Here is an 18952-nt window from a genome sequence, read left to right on the forward strand (position 1 = left end):
CTAACCCAACAAGAAGTCTGCTCCAGTCATAACAGAAGTGGTGCACGGGATTCTTATGAGAGTGTGGTTATATCGATCAAAAGACCACACAATGAGCTGTTACACTGAATCTCCGATAGCCCCTGACACGCGCGTTTCGCCACAACTCATCAGAGGGGAACCGATGTGTGGTAAGTGTCAGCTATTTAAAGGTCATGGGTATAGCTGATAGGGGAATTCAAAAAAGCCAGCTGATTCTGATTGGCCAATCACTAATCGCCAGTGATGACGATACCCAATTGGGTGAATATCGTCATTAACCCTGTAAGGTCTGTAAAGGAAACATATGTGTAGATCCCTAATACAGTTAGAACTGATAGACTGCCAGTACCTTAAAAATAGATAATGACATGGAGGAATGGAAGATTATTTAAACGTTATTTAAACTAAAAATACAGAAACCGGTATAGAATGACTGTGACCGAGTCTGTGTGAGTGGTTAATAGTCCTAAAAAGTAATTGTAGCAATAGCGGACAGTGGTATTGAGGAAGCCTATTATAAAAGGAATTTATCAAATAAGTCCGATCAGCCGAAGTTGAAGTATCCTAAAAAGGGTGATAGCCAGCAATAATAATAAAAGATAAATACATTGCTAATTTAAGACAATCAGATGTCGATACAGGAAAGAACTTTAAGGGTGGATAAATACTGTAAACTAGTAAGGACTCGTGTATAAGATGGAACATATATCCCTGCAAAAATGGAGTTGCAAGAGAGGGTGCCAGATGATAGAGTCAATAAACCCCTTTAATACCAATCATAGGATACAAGAACATCGTACAAAAATGAAATCGGACAGAAAAAAAAAGGAAAACATATGTACTATATAGTAAACAGGAGATTATTGGTAAGGAAGGAACCAATAACTAAGGAGAGGGTAGAGGGGAGGGAAGAAGATTCGCTCCGTTGTAACAGGAATTAGCGTAGCACAAATTAGTAAATGAGAACAGAGTGCCAATGCCTTGAGGGAGAGAAGCCTCAAAGCAAAAAGAGGCCAATGGACCCTATATGTAGAAAGGATATTGAGGATATAGTACTATCCCTATTTAAGTATGGAGAATAGTGGGATGGACAAATGGAGTTATAAATATGGAATCAAAATTAGACCAGTTCTTGGAAAAAGATCTTAAGGAGTATTTGAATATCTGGTAGTGGTCATAACTAAGTGTAAGACTCTCCCTATATTATTCTGTCCATCACTGATAACCCAGGTTTTTAATAGATTTCAATAAAGGCTTTTTTTTATTTTTTGGCAACTACACTACTGTTGAGATTGGACTGGGTATTTACCCTCTGGGCGGTCTTTATATAAGACATCCCTTTTTGGGTTTATTTTCTTCCTTTTTTCTAAGTGTAAGACAGGTTAACCAAATATAGGTCCCAGGGAGAAAAGGCAAGATGGACTGCCAATAGTCCAAAAGGTTGAAAAATGGGGCTATGCCTCCGGTTATAAATAAGGAAGCCCTAATGTGAGTGAATGAACGGGTAAAATTAAATTCTTCGTTTAGACCACCCGGGGCAAGAGTTTTAAATTTATAGATCCACCTGGACTCTTTCCGAAGGAGTATGAGATTGAAATTGCCTCTTTCCAAGGCCTGAAAAGATAGGTGATTGGGATTTCCATCATAGACTTAGGAAACTGGGGACTATTATCCACCCTAAGTATATATTCTATCGTTATGTTTACCCCCTTTCTCGGTCTCTATTCTTTATAACAGACTTTGTGGTCTATTTTGAGCTATTTAGGCTCCACTATTCACGTGCATCCTTTGGTAACATTCCACGTTGTTACTAAGTAATAGCTACTATACTTAGCCTACACTGCAACTTTGTTTTGTTGCAAGTGACTTGTACCAGAGGTATCTTGAAAACTTTTGAACAGGTCCTCTGTGTTTTCTATACGTTTTAGGTTTCCTTTTTGTCTATAAAACGTAGCAATTATTTTTTATTTTTTGTTATACTTGCACTTACTTCATAGATCTAGCATTTACTAATATAACTTTGAACTTCATCGTAACGGAGATTTGATGTAGACCTGCCGATGTATATACTGCACACCAAATCAGCAATTATTGTTTTTTCCCACTTAGGTTACAGGGTTGGCACATGTTTGCTTTCAGGCTATCAGACCCTTATCAGTATATTATCTATTATGCATTACTTGCATCATTGAATTTCACTCCAACTGAGATTTGGCGTGGACTTGCCGTTATACTGCATATACAACCAGTAACCATCGTTTTTTCTGTAAATACACTGGTACAGTGTTAGTGCACGTATATTTGCTATCTAGCCATCAGATTTATATCAGTACATTTAGTACCTTGTTTCTCTCTCTTGATTTTTCTTACATACGTTATATTGTAATTGCTATTCGGCCACCAGTCCTATACTAGTACATTTAGTACTAGTATACATTTAGTACCATTTTTTCTCCCTTTGTTTGTTTTTTATTTTAGTACTATTAAAAGTTATATTTTAATTTTATCTAACTTTATTAAGGGCACTCTAAGTATTTTTATACAATATGCGGAAAGAGAGGAAAAACCAAGACCTCCCTGTGAGGACTATGTACTGTATAAGAAGAGCCAAGCACTAGAGGGCAACTTGAGAGCAAATAAAGTTTTCACTTTTGGCTTTGAAGAGGAATGAAATTGGCTTTTGTTTGTTTTTCACAAAAATGAAGAGCAGCTTTAGGATTTTCTTTTAGCTCACCTCCTCAAGAATTTCCTTGTTTCTTTGAAGCAATTCAGGAAGGTCTTTTATTAGCTGGTCAATTGTCTGAATACCACCCTGTTCAATAACTGCCTTTGACTTCTGTAGAATTGATTGTGGTATGCTGTCACCAGACACATCCTCAATTGCAGCAGGAAGATTTAAAGAAGCAAGTACCCTATATTAAAAAAAAAAGTACAGTGTACATTACTCACAAATATCTACAGGAATACTCTCTTGTGTGGCTAAATGTTACAAAAAAATGGTAGTAAAGTTTGTTTTATTATGTAACACTTTAAAATTGGTAGTAAAGTAGGTTTTGTAATTATTTCAGTACTCACCCATTTGATAAGGTTGTGGCATCTCTCATTTGAACAATTGTTGCATTAATAAGCTCAGCTTTTCGCTGATTGTAGGCACTCAAAGACTGCTGCACTGCTAAAGGCACCATTTTCTCAAACAGATCTGTAAAACAAAACAGGTAGGGCAAAATGGATTTAAAAATATATTTAAGGGGGACAAAGAAAACAAATATCAGGGAAGAAAAAGTTAATAATTACGTCCCCTTTCTAACACCTCTGCTCTTTTGAAGATTTACACCTGTTCTCTATGCACACTTCCACTTGTCACCTCTTAGATCATAACGTTCTTATGGAGTTAAAATGAATTTAATTTGTATCATTTAACTACTACTCTGTAGACCTTCAAGAAATCCACTACAAAGTTAAACCCACTTCTTCAGAAGGCATAGAACAAACCAGTTGCAGGTTTCGTTTGTTGTCACAGTTACCAACTTCTTCTACACCACTATTCAATGTACATAAAGTTTATAGAAGTGCATAGGTGTAAAACCAAGCAATTCATTTTAACTATGAAAAGAATGAACTTTACCATTCTTTCTCATGTATTTTTGCCTCCGTTCCTTTAGAGTGTAAGCTTATTTGAGCAAAGTCATGATCCCATTCCTGTAAGTTTAAACATGTCTTGCTGAATCTCTATGACAGGGGTAGGCAACCTACGGCACTAGTGCCATGCACGGCACTCGAGGTGTCTTTCCACGGCATTCAAGGCTGCTAGAGCCAAACAGGCTCTGGCCTATCAGGAGTCTCAGTGAAACTTCAGATATCTGCTAATACGAATACTCAATTTATGCATTGCAGAACGTATGGGAAGTGATCTCAGATCAGTTCCTCCAATCACTTGTGCATGGGAATCCACACTGTAGTAGAGCAGCCTGCAGCTGCTGTTGCAACTCCTGTCCTTGACCTTTACCTGGCCAGCCTGGTCCCTACTGGAACCCAGGGAAGCCACCCACACTGCTAGATATACACAGACCTGCAGAGTAAGCCTCCCCTCATACAAATAATACGAACAGCCCACACACAAACATACACACAATCCCCACAAACGCAACACCACTAACAATCCACATACATGCACACAATCCCACATGCAGCCTCTCACATGCAATACCCCAAACAGCCCCCACACATACACACACACAACCAAACACACGTGACATATCCATCCACACACAATTCCACGAGCAGCCCTCATACACAGCCCACATTCATATGTATCATACACAATACCATAAACTACTAATGAACATATACAATATAATAGCCAGTGGCGTACTAAGGGGGGGAGGTGCGGAGGGGGCGGTCCGCCCCGTTGCCACTGGGTGGGGGTGCATGACCCTGGTGTGGGGGCTGTGTGAGCTGTGGCCGCACAGTGCCCCATGGTAGTTAGGGTGCCGGGAGGCCAGAAAAGCTCACACACGCAAGGAGCAGCTGAACTGGCCACACAGAAGGAAAGTGGGGGCGGAGCTAAGCAGAATCGGGGGCGGAGTCAAATTGGCAGTGGGGCAGGGCTTAATAGGCCCTTACCCGCTGCTGTTGCTGCTGCAGATGGAGGTGCATCAAGAAGGAATCCCTGCTTCTCCACCTAACAGGTTTCAGGAGAACTCCAGTGAACCCACTCGTCCTCCAGCTCCTGTCTGTAAGTAATAGTGTGTGTGTGACTGTGTCTGTAAAACTGTCTTCCTGTAACTATGTTTGTGTGTGTGTCTGCATGCCTGTAACTGTGTTTGTGTGTGCGTGTCTGCATGCCTGTAACTGTGTTTGTGTGTGTGTGTGACTGCATGCCTGTAACTGTGTGTGTGTGTGTGTGTGTCAGTGTGTGTGTGTGTGTTTGCATGCCTGTAACTGTGTTTGTGTGTGTGTGTGTGTCTGCATGCCTGTAACTGTGTTTGTGTGTGTGTGCGCGTGTCTGCATGCCTGTAACTGTGTGTGTGTGTGTGCGTGTCTGCATGCATGTAACTGTGTTTGTGTGTGTGTGCGTGTCTGCATGCATGTAACTGTGTTTGTGTGTGTGTGCGTGTCTGCATGCATGTAACTGTGTATGTGTGTGTGTGACTGCATGCCTGTAACTGTGTATGTGTGTGTGTGACTGCATGCCTGTAACTGTGTATGTGTGTGTGTGACTGCATGCCTGTAACTGTGTTTGTGTGTGTGTGTGTGTGTGTGTGTGTGTCAGCATGCCTGTAACTGTGTTTGTGTGTGTGCGCGTGTCTGCATGCCTGTAACTGTATTTGTGTGTATGTGTCTGCATGCCTGTAACTGTGTTTGTATGTGACTGCATGCCTGTAACTGTGTGTGTCTGTCTGCCTGTAACTGTGTATGTGTGTGTGTGACTGCATGCCTGTAAATGTGTGTGTGTGTGTGTGTGTGTGACTGTCTGCCTGTAACTGTGTATGTGTGTGTGTGTGACTGCATGCCTGTAACTGTGTGTGTGTGTGTGTGTGACTGCATGCCTGTAACTGTGTGTGTGTGTGTGACTGCATGCCTGTAACTGTGTGTGTGTGTGTGTGTCTGTCTGCCTGCAACTGTGTATGTGTGTGTGTGCGTGTGTGTGCGACTGCATGCCTGTAACTGTGTGTGTGTGACTGCACGCCTGTAACTGTGTGTGTGTGACTGCACGCCTGTAACTGTGTGTGTGTGACTGTCTGCCTGTAACTGTATATATGTGTGTGTGTATGTGACTGCATGCCTGTAACTGTGTGTGTGTGTGTCTGCCTGTGACTGTGTGATGTTGCCTGTAACTGTGTGTGTGACTGTAACTGTGTATGTGTGTGTGACTCTCTGCCTGTGACTGTGTGTGTGTGCCAAGCCCAGGATCCGCCCCAGGTGCCAAATACTCTAGGTACACCCCTGATAATAGCTCATATTCACACAAATTCAACGATACAAAGCAATTACAGTATAAATAACACAAGCAGAATACGGCAGCATACACACCTCAATTAAAAAAAAATAGGATCGGCACGCTACAGGACATCACAATCCTATATCGGCACAGTACTACTAAAAGGTTGCCTACCCCTGCTCTATGACATGCCAACCTATTCAAAAGCAATTCTGAATATGTTGCAACTCTATAAATATAAACTACTTGAGTTCTGCAATCCCTTACACTCAAACAAAAGAGAAAGATGTTCCATGTTCAAGTCCAAATTACAAAGTAATTTTCAAGCAACATGAAACCAAGAAAAACAAAATATTTTTGCAGATAAGTTCGTTTCGCTCTGAATGAGTATTATTCAGAGTACTTCCCGACCAAACCTTGACACACACACAAAAACATCAAACTGTAAACTTAGATGATGTGTGAAAACATGCCTTGCAGATCAACTTCTGGTCACCCACAGAACACAATGGAGCAACTGAGCTGATCCTGCCAGGGGGGCACTTGAACACAAGAGATTACAAGCATAGTATCACAACCCTAAACAAACAGATTCCAAGATAGCACGACAGACAATTCAATTTTCTTGACTTTCTGTAGGTCTCCATTCAGATTTCAAGCAAGTTTTAAGTATGTCATTACAAAGGAAACTTCTATCATTTGTATTCACAGGGATTCCAACTCCCAGTACAATCAAGAATCAAAAATGTCAAGCATGTTTTCTGTAGGGACGGCAATGGTTACATTCCATGGTTAACATGTGGCTAGTGGCTGTCACAATAACAGCCACTAGAGGTGCTTCCGACAAAAAAGCAGTGTAAAACACAATTTCAAACAGATGGTTTAATAGAGACCATATAATTGGTGCTGCTCGATGAACTTACGCACATGCACACTAATCTACCAATGCTTTCCGAATAGGAAAACATTGGATTGCCTGAGATACAGAGGTAAGTGTGAAGAAAATGGACTTTATTTCAACATTTTCTTCTATATTCGTGTGTTTTCTCCATTTTGCTGTATAAATATTGGTTATTAGTTCCGCAGTTTGAAACTACCGAACACCGACCACCCTCCTGGCTTCTTAAGTTCAAAAGTACCGTTGATTAAGTGTTCCCTGGGTGGCCGCTGTTCGTATAGCCGAACGCCACGTGGAAAAGAAAACGGCGGCCATCTTGATCGCACGAGGGGAGTCAGCGGGACTTGGTCGTCGAGTGTCTGGAACTAAAATTGGACACTCGACCTCACGAACCACCGCTGAAAACTACCGAACACCAGCTTCTCCCACTTACCAAACAGCCAGAAGAGCGGCATTCGGAAGTTATGTTCGTGCAGACAATGGGAACAATTGCTGCTATGAGCCAGGAGGATCTATTCGGTATTTTGCTCGCTTTTCACCTTTTTCCCAATTGACCGACCGCACACGCTGAATTCGTGGAACTGTTTTGGGCAGGAGCCTCGTGTGTGGTCGGTAAAACATGACTTCCACACTTTTCAAGAACCCCTGAACCGATCTGGGTGAAATTTGGATATGCTTGTCCCTCAGATCAGGGCTATTTTGTGGGGATACCTTGTGGGGAAAGGGGTGTTCTAACTTTTGGGAAAAATGTGTGCCCTTTGCCTGGAGATAATGGATTTATTCCTTAACTTATCTCAATATCTTCCAGGCAGAGGGAAGGCGTGTATTAGTGAAATACTGTATAACGATTGGTTAATGTATTTGTTTGCTGTGGGAGGTACTCTTGCAGGAGGATGTCTCATAAAAGCCAGCCTGTTTCAATAAAGGTCAGTTCTGTTACACCCTTCATGAAGTCTGGGCTCATGTTTGGGGAATATTCTATTTGCTGGGAAGAATCATTTTGGAAGCTGTATTAATCTCTACTATTCCTCTACTCCCTGCTGTAGCTATAATCACTTAGGCTCAGCTGTTGGGAAAGGAATAGAAGACTGCAGTACCATAACCACTGCAGGTCTTAACAACTGGTGGCAGCGACGGGATTGAATGGAACACGGAAAGACAACTAGTTAATGGCCCAGCAGTATGAGAAACTAAAAAGGACTACGCTAAAGGATCTACTGGAAGACCGAGGTCAGATGGCAAGCAACCACTGCAGGTCTTAACAGTAAGTATTTATTATTATTATTATTTTTTTAGTCCTTAGGCACTTTGAGTGATAAGCAGCTATTGATAAATGTAAGAATCCTTCCCTATGGTTCATCAGAGGTAAAAAAAAAAAAAAAAAAAAAAAATCTTAATTTCCCCCCTCCCTTCAAAGAGAAAAGCAGTGAAGGGAAGAAAAGGAGAGGGAAAGAAAAACTGCATTGTGCACATATTACCATAATTACAAACTCCGTATTAAGTATTACAACAACAATATACAGAGCATACAAGTAAATCACAAAAGGCCCACCACTGTATTTCTGGCTGAGAGGAATCACAACAGGTGTTGGTTTCACAATAGAAGCTTTTCCAATTGCTTCAAGTTCTTTCAAATCTGGAACTTTATCATGATAAATGAAATCATTGTCCTTCTTGGCAGCTGTAAGTGCACGGTTGACTTTATCAGCCAAGTCTTTTACATTAACATACTCATCATAGCGGGAAGCTACAGTCTTCACCAAATCAGAGGCATGCTACAAAAGAATTGGGGAGAAAAAATAGATAAATAGATATATATATATATTTTAATGTCATTACAAGCGTAACATGACACTTTAGCCCCACAACAACTACAGCTTCTTGGTATGGTTTTGAAAGGAGAGAGACTTTGGTTTTGAAATGATAATGCAGAAGTGAGACTATACTCCACCAAACAGAAATTGGATTGCAGTATAAGAGTGAGTGTGAAAGAACAGCACTCAAAGATTTATTATTGCACTGTAACCCTCATAATAGGCAGTTATGGTGCTGGAGTGCCCTTGTTGAAATGTTTATTTGAAATATATATTTTTTAAATTCTAATTAAGGAACACTCAAATCACCATAAGCTTCAGTGCACTGTCCCTCTGTTTTGTCAAACCATCTGAGAGATTTAATACAGAAGGGGGTTCTCCCCAGCACCAACTGCCAGTTCCTCTCTCCACAGCCATACTGATCATGTACAAATTACACTTCACTCTTTAACAAATGTAAATCTGTCCACATTAGACGGCAAAGACAGGCTAAGAGTGCTGGGGTTGGGTTAACAAGCAAGGGAGAACCCTGGTTTATGCCAAACCACTCCAAGGTAGGTTAGTAGAACAGTGCCTCATTGAATCATAGTACTATAACCACTACAATGAGTTTCAGAGAGGTTATGGTGTTTCTTTCATTGCAACATTAAATACACATTCTTTATAAAGGAGTACTATATCAATTGGTGGTGGGAGGGGTACAAAAGTGCAATGGAATCCACAAACACATTCTTTAAAGGAGCACTATAGGTTCAGGAACACAAACATGTATCCCTGACCCTATAGTGTTAAAACTACTATTTAGCCCCATTTGGATAGTAAAATCTTAATTGTATTCAAGTCTGAAGCTGCTGCCTCTGCCTGTGAACTTCCTCTGACATCACCAGAAGTGATGGTTGAGCAAATCACAATGCTTCTCCATAGGATTGGCTGAGACTGACAAGGAGGCAGATCAGAGGTAGAGAAAGCACAATAGAAACACAGCCCTGGCCAATCAGAATCTCCTCATAGAGATTAATTGAATCAATTAATCTCTATGAGGAAAGTTTAGGGTCTGCATGCAGAGGGAGGAGACACTGAATGTTTGGATGCATTTTAGGCAGCCATGACCCAGGAAGGATCTCTAACAGCCATCTGAGGAGTGGCCAGTGAAGTTATCACTAGGCTGTAATGTATTTTCTCTGAAAAGACCGTGTTTACATCAAAACGCCTGAAGGTAACTATTCTACTCACCAGAACAAATTCAATAAGCAGTTCTTCTGGTGACTATAGGTCCCTTTAAATAAAAAAATCTAAAATCACTTCTTTGATGTTTTAAACATATTTTTGCTGGATTGCATTAAATAATGCCCTGTTTAATTTACCACTGGTTATTACCTATGAGGTATACTGTGATTATATACAGAATAACTCTACGATTATACATGTATAGCTTCTAGCTTCTAGCTTATCTTCCAACAACAAATTTCCAATATGAACCATTTTTATTGACTTTAATCATTATTGACTTTATCAGTTCTAGTAGTTTATCTAAAACATGGGTTCACTTACTAACAAGTGATTAATGGTAAACTGTAAGCAAATTAAGCTGTAAGCCAAAATAGACAAGTTTGGAAAATCACTTATGTGACAATTATTCTTTTTCTTCTTAAAGGAAAGCCATAGTGTTTGTGAACAGATACAGAATACTATTGTTTGGAGTCTTTGAATCTATTAATTTATTTTACCAGATTTTGCACACCTGTTACTAGTGGAGCTGTACAGAGATCCGACTTCTTCCAGGGTACTATCCATATTAGATCTTGAAGTACCGGAGTGCGGAATGGGCAGTGCAGTGAATGCAAAATTAAAAGTTTCCAGCTAGGATTGCTAAATATTTTAAAAGCAACAGTCCGGGGGCCGTAAAAATGTCATCTTAATTAAGTTATGGTGTCTGTAGGGTCTGGACACCAGACAAAGCCCATCCTCCAGGTCCCTTTGTCTCCTCTTCTGATCCCAATTTCAACACATAAGCTTTGGACAGGGCGTTGTTTCTATTCTAAAGCATATTTCTCAACTGAAGACCGGTGTTGGGCTGAGAATGTCAGTTGATGCACTCAGACTATAAGCAATGTCAAGTACAAGGCTTCAGCATTTAAGGGAGGGCAGAAGATGGAGACACAAAACCCTGGGGGATGCGTGCTTTTATAGATCGATTAATCCCTTAAGGTAAGATGGTGCCCAGAAATCCCATCACAGTCTTATTGAGCTGAAATTGTTAATGTGTCTGGAGTGTTATTTTAAGTGATTTCTGTGGATTGTAATGTTTAGTTATGCATCTTGGGAGTTACTCGTCCAAGTTATTTTGCTTCGGGATACTTCTTTGATTGCTCTTTTATTGAAAGAGATTTTAAAGTAATATAGTTTTGTGTTGGGAGTTATTCTGTTGGTTTGTATTGCAAGTTCACAGCATTATGGATGTCAACTTGTTTTTTATTTATTTTTTGTGCCCAGGTACGGTTTCTTGAAATTAAATAATTGCTGTGGCCCAAGGGCATGACAATGGGACTATCTTCTTAATTTTCAGGATAGAACTAAAGTGCTTCTGTGATCTGTATTGGAAGAAGCAGTACCTGGTGTCCCTTGCTATTTCGGGTTCAGAGTGACCTGTGAAACAATTGGGATACCTAGAACTATCAAAGCTTTTTATATATTATTTTTCTTCTAGGAGTTTGTCTGACAAACTGTCGTTTTTGTAGACACAGGGTAGGCTGTCCACTTGTTCAGATAGATTGCTGCTACCACCTATCTATCTTCACTAATACACAAGTATGCCCCATCTAGGCCCTTATGCTCTGCTGAAGACTTGCGTCCATCTTCGGTCCGTACTCCCACCTCCGATGCTCGCCTTCAAGACTTCTCCAGGGCTGCACCGTTCCTTTGGAACTCACTTCCCTCCTCCGTTAGATGCTCAGCCAGTCTCCACTGGGTGAGCATCTAACCCACTTCTTCATAAAAGCGTATCAATTAAACTGTAATAGCTCCCAACTGATTCCTCGCTTGCAACCTGTCATTCTAATACTACCCTTACCTTTTGTGTGACTTTACCCCACTCCCTCTAGCATGTAAGCTCATTGAGCAGGGCCCTCAACCCCTCTGTTCCTGTATGTCCGACTTGTCTGATTACAACTACATGTCTGTTCATCCACCGACTAAAGCTCTGCGGAATTTGATGGCACTATATAAATAACATAAAAATAATAATAATTGCCCTTTATGACACAAATGTTGGTTGCAGCTCTAGCTCAAAGATCTAAACTTAAAGACACACTCAAAGAACCATAGCCATTAAAACATGATGTAGTGGTCATGGTACATCATGATCTCTTCTCAAGAGAGAGAAACAGAAACCTTGCGCAATGCGTAGAGAGCCTGACTAAAGTGGTTTAGGAATATCTTCTGAATCCTTATTACATACTATGCCTTTATGCATATTCCATATTGCATGATTTTCCAGGATTGCTGGGACAAACTGCATTGTTGCAACAGATGCTATTTCTGTTAATCCTGCTAACCCTTTGGTAATAAAATTCCTGCCCTAAAACCAACCACATGTGTTTCTGTGTAATCAATAAATCTTGCCATGGATACGCAATCTTTAGCACTACACAAGGAGATATCGGATGGCCATTTTGGAATCAAAGATGATTTTTTTTCCCCTACCTATTTGTGGGAAAATTGGATATGCCTTCAAACTTTCAAAACTATTTCTCCCTGTGGCATGTGGACCTAAATTTTAAATATTCCGTTATCATTTGAGTGAATAATTAATTTATTCTTGGAAAGACAACCACTATGTATTTACAAAATTTACTTTAGGGGGAAAAAAAAAAATGGTTCACACAATTTACAAGGGGTTATGAAATTTTCAGTCAACTGGAAATCACACAATCTTAAACATGGGAGTACTTTACAAGGAAAAACAAACATTTAAAATACTTGCCTGTAACCTCCCAATTTCTTCACCAAATTTCTTTTGCTGCTTTGCCAGGACTGACTGGTGATATTCAGCATGGGCTTGCATTATGCAGTGCTTGGCAGCCAGGACAGGGATCACCTCCTGGAAATAGAAATACTGACCAGGGGAGAGTCCAACCACACAAAAACAGCAACAGACACAAGGGAGGTCAAGAAAGATAAAGGGGGAAGAAAGTAGATTAGAACCGTGCACCAACCACTTAGATAGGTTAAACCATTAGAAAAATGACTTTTAGTTAGAAAAAGGTTGAATTAAATGTGAAGAAATTATCAAAGGCATTGAAAACAAGCAACATACAGAAGGATGTTATTTTTTCACTCATTTAATTCAATCCAGTTAGTATTCCCAAGAGACTACTAATAAAAGAGAGCATGCACCAAGAAGACCAAGAAATATGAAAGCATAAATAACCAAGACAAGGCTTGTGATTTAAAAGCAGAGAATTTACAAGGTGAATATCAAACCATTAAAAAGCCAAGCAGTTCGACCTGTTTGTCATTTTATTTATTATAAAAAATTATTTTAAAATTGTCCAATCACCTAAAGCTATTTCACAGCAAGAACGTCAGAACTGAATCTTTTATAGCATTCCACAAATAAGAATAAAATATACGGGATAGGCATAAAGACAATTGGCATATAGTGGTAAAGTATACCCATCTGTATACTTGTTTATTTTACATGTCTGCCTCTTCATTATATAGTTAATGGGGAAACTCTATATTAAGCGAAACAAGGGGTTTTATTTACTACTCTATGACTCTGCTACTTTATATATACTTTTTGAAATATTTAAAGGACCACTATAGGCACCCAGACCACTTCAGTTTAATGAAGTGGTCTGGGTGCCAGGTCCATCTAGGTTAAACCCTTTTTGCTGTAAACATGGCAGTTTAAAAGAAACTACTATGTTTGCAATAGGGTTAATCCAGCCTCTAGTGGCTGTCTCATTGACAGCCACTAGAGGCGCTTCTCACTGTGATTTTCACAGTGAGAAGACGCCAGGGTCCATAGGAAGCATTGAGAATGCTTTCCTATGGACTGGCTGAATGCCGCGCATGCGCATTCAGCTTATGACGGAAGAAGAGGGAGGAGAGTCCCCAGCACTGAGGGAGCCCGGCGCTGGAAAAGAGGTAAGCGATAAACCCCTTCCCTCCCCCCTCAGCACCACGAGAGTGGGACCCTGAGGGCACTATAGTGCCAGGAAAACGAGTTTGTTTTCTCGGCACTATAGTGGTCCTTTAACATGACTATGGGATTACCAATGATACTGTGCAGTTGCTTTCACTCAGCAGTGCCAAGTACCACCATTTGATCAATACATTTACTAAACAAGAGCAAGGTTCAATAGCTTAGCAGCCAAATGTGCAACAATTTTCAAAGGTCAAATGATTTGCTGTGAGAAACTATTTGGGAGAGAGTAGGTAGATTGCCCACTCTTGTTTTTATATAAATTTATATTATCCGTTTGTCATTATGTTAGACATTCCCATATGTTGTTATATATTCCTTATGTATGAAAAAAACAACAACACTTTAATATGTGTTTTATAGTAGTTTTATGATCTTGAATTTATTTTTTTCTTTAAATAAGCAGACTTGAGTACTCAATTAACAAAAAGTAAGATGTTTCAAGTCATGTACTGCACGTCTATCTTTCATTGATCAATTACCAGTAACGTCCCACTAAATACTTTTCATGTGCATGCTCAATTGTGTAGAAGCAGGAGGCAATACTGTAATACACACAAACTCAAGATCATGGCAGCATCAACAGCTCTGGAGAAAAGGTAAATATATATTTAAAATATAATTAATCTTGATGATAAAGTAAATAAAAAAGTGAATGTTCTCACTTAAAAAAAAATTAAAAAAGCACCAGCGTGTCAGGATTACTTAAATTAACTAGTGAACCCCAATTATGTCTATAATTTCTATCAAACTATTTTTAATCAAGTTTTCACTAAAATCACAAACCTTTCAGACAGTTATTACACATGTTACCCATTTTCCCTTCCACACACTTTATCACAATTTCCTTTTGCCTTTTCTCCACAAACCTTCCTGGTCTCCACTGCCATTACTATGCTATATGATTTTTGTTGTCTTTATCATTCCAGTTCAGAAGGATTTTATCTCTTTTACTCTTTGCACACTGCTCTACATCTAACGAGTATTCCCTAAAGTGGAATTTCCCTTTTTACAGCTTATCAATATGCTCATAGCTCGGGAGGCTTCAAACGAGAGTGATATATTGTTATGAACCATGCAATATCCCTGAATCCTTGACTTGACAATAAAGTTTCACTGTGAAGATTGGATTTTGTTGTTCATTAACTGTATTAGTTTATTATGTAAATTATGACTTTCGCATTGTGTAAATAAATAGTAATATATTTAGAAAAAGAAAAAAAAATCTTAAAAAGGAACATTAGTCATACTGACCTTTGGTAATGTATCCTTGTTCTGACACTGTTTAAAAGCATCCCCATAGTAATCAGCAGCTTGGTTAGCCAATTTGGCAATCAAAGCATCTTTCATTTTATCTGTAGTAGAAATAATCAAGTGTTTGTGTAATTTGTGTTACTAAATTAACAATAACTTGCATGAACAGGCTGACATATAGAGTTGCACAAATAGTGTACATTACAATTCCTATGTTTAATACGCATGAACAAAAGTAAAAAAATAAAAATAAGATTAGTTTCACACTTTTGGTGAACATGTAGGTATCATATGTATTTTTCTTGATCTATCCACTAATAATTAAAAATGTCCCAAGTTGCCAATCCATGGCCTCACTGACCATACAACACTTGTGTCAAAAGGAAAGGGATATTCTGTTACCCAAAACAACTTGCTTAAAAATAAATAAAAGTCTCAAAAAACAACTATAAAATTCAGATTATATAAAAAGAACAATTCAAAATCAAAGCATTTTAGCTTGCAGAAGTGCTGTATTTGTCAAGAGTGCACCCTCTGCCATAGCCACACACACACACAGCCATAGCCACACAGCCATAGCCACACACACACACACACACAGCCATAGCCACACACACACACACACAGCCATAGCCACACACACACAGCCATAGCCACACACACACACACACACACAGCCACAGCCAGCCACAGCCACACACACACAGCCATAGCCACACACACAGCCACAGCCACACACACACACAGCCATAGCCACACACACAGCCACAGCCACACACACAGCCACAGCCACACACACACACACACACACACACATAGCCATAGCGCCACACACACACACACACACATAGCCATAGCGCCACACACACACACACACATAGCCATAGCGCCACACACACACACATAGCCATAGCGCCACACACACACACACATAGCCATAGCGCCACACACACACACATAGCCATAGCGCCACACACACACACACACATAGCCATAGCGCCACACACACACACAGCCACAGCCATAGCCACACACACACAGCCACAGCCATAGCCACACACACACACACACAGCCATAGCCACACACACACACACACATAGCCATAGCGCCACACACACACACACACATAGCCATAGCCACACACACACAGCCATAGCCACACACACACAGCCATAGCCACACACACACAGCCATAGCCACACACACACAGCCATAGCCACACACACACAGCCATAGCCACACACACACAGCCATAGCCACACACACACAGCCATAGCCACACACACACAGCCATAGCCACACACACACAGCCATAGCCACACACACACAGCCATAGCCACACACACACAGCCATAGCCACACACACACAGCCATAGCCACACACACACAGCCATAGCCACACACACACAGCCATAGCCACACACACACAGCCATAGCCACACACACACAGCCATAGCCACACACACACAGCCATAGCCACACACACACAGCCATAGCCACACACACACAGCCATAGCCACACACACACACAGCCATACAGGCTTGGTTTCTTACCTGGGGTCTAGTGGGGCTGCTGGGCAGGCAGAGAGTGCAGAGTGTAATCAATCAATAAATCAATTTTCAAAAATGCATAATTAAATGCATGTATCTTTTATTTGGTGTATATCTACTTAACAGTTGTGTTTTATTTGTTTTTGTATTTATGCAGTGGAGTGTGCCTTTAAGAAATACTTATACACTTGTTTATGCGTATAGCTATTTTATGTCTAAGCTACATCTAGCACACTGCACTAAAATATATATATATTTTTAATTTTCTTCCACAAAGAAAAGGACATGAGAAAATAAAATTCTATACTAACTAAAGAGCAGCACATACATTTTCCATGATATAAATACCTCTTGTAGCTTTTAAGAAAAACACCTCTTGGGCTTGAGCAAGCATTATTAGACTGAGTGTCCCAACAGTGTCTGGAGATATATCAACAGTAGGATCACGGTTTAAAGAAGACAAAACTGTATCCTTGATGTGACCAAATGCTCCACTAGCAAGCTGTGAAGAGAAACCATACTATTAGGAAAACATACAAACATTAATTCACTAATTTAACACTAGTAAAGACACTAAAAGTTTTAATTATTAATCCCTTTACACATACTGACAAGTTGTATCCCTAACACTACAGTTCCCTCTGGTCCCTAGCTCCCTGGCAATGTAATCATTGTGGTTTCTCAAAAACTGCAATGATTTACAATGCAGGACTAAGGGGGACAGTGGCACAACACCCAGACCACTTTGTTTCCCTTTAACAGATTTTATTTGTAATAAAATTGCCCACTAATTTAAAACTATACTGAATCTACATGATGCAAGGAATTATAATCAAAACAGTTTTTGCAATCAATGAATGTAAAATCCTTATGTTTATTATGAACCTATTTGTGGGTTGCACTTCTTGTTTAGGTGTGTATGGGTGTGGATAAAGGTTTGCTCTATTATGCCTCTGTTGACTGAGTGTAGTATATATGTGATCGGATTTATATGACTGTATTTATATCATGTGTGAATGTATGCCTATGTGCAGTAAGCACATCAGTGTTTGTCCATATCTGCAAGTTTGTTCTGTGTAACTCCATGTCTTAAAGAAATGTAAGTGGGCGGCTTTGATAAGGTTAAATGGAAACTATAGTGCTAGGAATACAAAGTTGTATTACTAGCACTATAGTACCCTATAGTGCCCCCTCGCTCAAGCCCTCCCCTCCCTAATGCTTTCTTATGTAGTTTTAGCCAACGCTTGATTTCCTTATGCAGAGTGTGAGGTAGTCCAGTGTCAGGCGACCAACGACCCAAAAGTGACTCTAGTGGCCGTCTGGTAGACGAGATGGAGATGGAGTTAACCCTGGGTTAATGGGACAGGGGCACTGCAGTCACACCACTTTAATAAGCTGAAGTGGTAGGGGTGCCTAGTGTTCCTTTAATGTTCCTTAACTGACAACAGAATGTGGGATGAGAATTGGGAAAAGACAGGTAAACTGCAGGGGAAATAAGGGGTTCTATTATAGAAGGGAGGGATTAATTGCATAACATCAATGCTAGAGATGTTATAGTTACCATTTAAACAGGTTATAATACTAGTTATACGTGACACTATAAAATTTGGGGATATTATTAATACAAACATTTATCCATACATGAAAGTTACTAGACTTGTGCACAAATCCCATTCACCTGTGCTGAATTAATCAAATACCGGCATATCACCGGCATATCACATATCATCCAGTGACTAACAGGAATTTGATTCATTCAGCACAGGTGAATAGCATTTGTGCACAAGTCTACAAGCTACCACAGACAGACAATCTTGAAAAATTTTACCCCTACTTTATATTTATACTCAAACATAAAAAGACAACATATACAAACTATACTCTGGTACACTAAATAAGGTACTGATGAAATACATAACCACCACATAATTGCCATGTTATTTAAAAGCACCCCTTTATTTTTACTTTTTGTTATGTGTAAACTTTAGGTTGACACAATTTGTCAAAGGTTGGGGTTCTAGTCATAGCCTTGTTACCTTAAATAAAGGAAGTACACAAAACCAAAAGATTGGGTTTCCATACCTGATAAAACCTGGAAGCTGTTTTTAATGCTTCGTCATTATCAAGATTCTGTTCCGTTGCAATCTGGCTAGCCAAAGCACCGATATTGAAGAGAACACATGTCTTCTCATACCCTAAACTAGGAAGGGCTAAAAAGAGAGCAAACAAGAATAGTTATCACATTTCTATTTATCTATGAATG

At 39.9% G+C, this 18952-nt stretch overlaps 1 protein-coding gene across 2 annotated transcripts in view; it reads right to left on the bottom strand.

Annotated features, from left to right (window-relative positions):
* PDCD6IP (programmed cell death 6 interacting protein) overlaps positions 1-18952 on the bottom strand; it is a 92346-nt gene that overhangs the window by 35011 nt on the left and 38383 nt on the right. The window contains exons 4-10 of one of the 2 annotated variants that reach the window (XM_063451962.1): positions 18772-18899; positions 17038-17191; positions 15138-15238; positions 12657-12788; positions 8413-8635; positions 3097-3220; positions 2756-2933 (exon numbers count right to left, since the gene is read on the bottom strand). In XM_063451962.1, coding sequence (XP_063308032.1) covers positions 2756-2933; positions 3097-3220; positions 8413-8635; positions 12657-12788; positions 15138-15238; positions 17038-17191; positions 18772-18899 — 1040 coding nt within the window. The remainder of the gene's footprint in view (positions 1-2755; positions 2934-3096; positions 3221-8412; positions 8636-12656; positions 12789-15137; positions 15239-17037; positions 17192-18771; positions 18900-18952) is intronic. The other variant, XM_063451963.1, reaches the window with a different exon arrangement.

The sequence above is a fragment of the Pelobates fuscus genome, chromosome 4, assembly GCF_036172605.1.
Source record: "Pelobates fuscus isolate aPelFus1 chromosome 4, aPelFus1.pri, whole genome shotgun sequence".
NCBI classification, from domain to species: Eukaryota; Metazoa; Chordata; class Amphibia; order Anura; family Pelobatidae; genus Pelobates; species Pelobates fuscus.